The sequence below is a fragment of the Cebus imitator genome, unplaced genomic scaffold, assembly GCF_001604975.1.
Source record: "Cebus imitator isolate Cc_AM_T3 unplaced genomic scaffold, Cebus_imitator-1.0 Scaffold83, whole genome shotgun sequence".
Taxonomy (NCBI): Eukaryota; Metazoa; Chordata; class Mammalia; order Primates; family Cebidae; genus Cebus; species Cebus imitator.
This window is the reverse complement of record NW_016107398.1, coordinates 4,919,604-4,922,069: the sequence shown is the minus strand read 5'-3', so window position 1 is coordinate 4,922,069 and position 2,466 is coordinate 4,919,604. Positions and strand designations below refer to the sequence as shown.

The 2,466-nt window shown below is 41.6% G+C and overlaps 1 protein-coding gene across 1 annotated transcript in view; it reads left to right on the top strand.

Annotated features, from left to right (window-relative positions):
* The window catches only part of SGPP1 (sphingosine-1-phosphate phosphatase 1), a 50,216-nt gene that overhangs the window by 37,682 nt on the left and 10,068 nt on the right, over positions 1 to 2,466 (top strand). Inside the window, exon 2 of the mRNA XM_017533962.2 lies at positions 1,719 to 1,808. Within this exon, the coding sequence (XP_017389451.1) occupies positions 1,719 to 1,808 (90 nt within the window). The remainder of the gene's footprint in view (positions 1 to 1,718; positions 1,809 to 2,466) is intronic.

The following is a 2,466-nucleotide window of genomic DNA, read 5'->3' as shown; positions in this document are numbered from 1 at the left end:
GAGTAGCTGGGATTACAGGCACGTGCCACCATGCCCAGCTAATTTTTTGTATTTTTAGTAGAGACGGGGTTCCACCATGTTGACCAGGATGGTCTCGATCCCTTGACCTCGTGATCCACCTGCCTCGGCCTCCCAAAGTGCTGGGATTACAGGCTTGAGCCACCGCGCCCGGCTGGGATATATGGTTCTTAAACCCAGGGAAATGGGTAGGTCTTCAGCATGCCTAGTAGTAGTTAAAAATTAAGAAAGGGGGCTGGGTGCATTGGCTCACTGCCCTGTAATCTCAGCACTTGCAAAGCCAAGGTGCGTGGATCACTTGAACTCAGGAGTTTGAGACACCCATCTGCAGTCCTGGCTGCTCGGGAGGCTGAGGTGGGAGGATTGCTTGAGCCCGGGAGGCTAGGGCTGCAGTGAGCCATGATTACACTACTGCATATCAGCCTGGGTGACAGAATAAGACCCTGTCTAAAAAAAAGGGAAAGGTAAGACTGTCAGTAACAACTAAGAACAGAATCCTTCGTTATACAATGTTTAAGGAACAAAAAGAGGAAGATATGCTCTTGTGCAGGAAATGCAGCAAAAAATAAATGGTGCAGGGGGAACCAGGAGAGTATGAGACTGTGACTGTCAAGGGTATTTAGAGTTTTCAAGGAGAATGTGAGGGACGATGGTAAATATAGGAGAGATGTCAACAAAACAAAACAAAAAAACTGCCTGTAGTTCCAGCTACTCAGGAGGCTAAGGCAGGAGGATCACTTGAGCACAGGAGTTAAGGCAGTACACTATGGTCACACCTGGGAATAGCCTCTGTACTCCAGCCTGGGCAACATAGTGAGAACTTTGTCTCTCTAAAAAACAAAACAAAACAGCAAAAAACAATTGTGTACTAAACATTTTTTACTCTTCTTACAAGCATACTTAACTCCTTTGCTCCTTTACTTCAACCCAACTTCTCTAACCACCTTGGCTTCAGTTTCATTGAGAAATTTGAAGTCATCAGGCATGAACAGCCCCAAATGTGCCCTCCCTTCTTCCCTTTACAGACGTACCACCATGCCTATCCATCCTTTCCTCTTTCCTTCCAATCTCAGGACATTCAAAGCCAACTCTTCCACTAGTGCCATTGATACCAAGAATTGTCTACACTTTCTGTTTATGCTTTGTCCCTTTTTATGATTTTTGCTCCTAGTATTCCAGTAAAATTTTTCCCAGTAAGGGGACAATTTGAAATTTTAGTTGATGGGGTGGAAGTGAAAAACTACGACAAGGTGTTAAATATTGAATACAGGTAGGGGAATAGCAATATAAATTGCAGATAGCAGTCACTGATGAGGTGAGAGGGAGATAATGCCAGTGCTCCTCCCCAGGCAACTGTAGACATTCACATGGACCAGATTCAGGTACTATTCCAGAGTGTCTTACCTGTCCTCCTTCTATGCCAAGCCAGTGATTGAATCTTCATTGTAGAAGCAAAAATGAGCTGGTTCCCACAATAAATGAGACACATGAGATTTCATTCATATGTTCATTTGTGCAAAAGTATTTCTTGAATGTCTGCTATGTGCCATACTCAGGGTTAGGTGCTGGGAATATAATGCGGAGAAAAACACAAAGTTCTTGTTTTAGTGGCATTTATAGAATAGTGATTTGATTTGTCTTTTGTTTGTCTGTCTCTAACTTAAATTTGTTTAACTAATTTTACTTTTTTTCCCCTTTAGTATCCTCTTATATATGGACTGATTCTTATTCCCTGCTGGTGTTTTCTAGTTTGCCTAAGTAGAATTTACATGGGAATGCACTCCATTCTGGTAAGGAAAATATTGTGTTCTTATACTTTATTTTTTATGACATTGACAGGCAATTTTATAATGTTTAATCATTTGCAAACTTACCCAAAGCCTAAATGAGAAAATATAGTTACTGTAAGTCTTCTTTGTTTTGCAAAAGTATCAACATGATGCTTTGTGAAGTTTTTTTTTTTTTTTAAGACGGGGTTTCACCATGTTCGTCAGGCTGGTCTTGAACTCCCGACCTCAGGTGATCCGCCCGCCTTGACCTCCAAAGTGCTTGGATTACAGGCGTGAGCCACCACGCCCGGCCGCTTTATGAAGCGTGAAAGTAGTAGTCATGTATTTCACAGAAACAGTTTCCAGCAATCACAATAGTCAAGTACTATAATCAAGATAACATTTCTTCCTCCTTCCAGTCTCACTTTTATTTTCCTTTGCAGTCTTTTCTGTTTCTCTTCTATCACTGAGTCAAAACCAGCAATGTGACTACAGAAATTAAGCAGAGCTCCGAAGTATTGTTGAAGACCTAGTGACTAGAAACTATGTGAAGTTAAATTATCCAGGGGCCATTTGTATTTACATATTAAATACAGGATATCAAGATCAGCCTGGGCAACATAGCGAAACCCCTTCTTTATAAACACACACACACACACACACACACACACACACACAC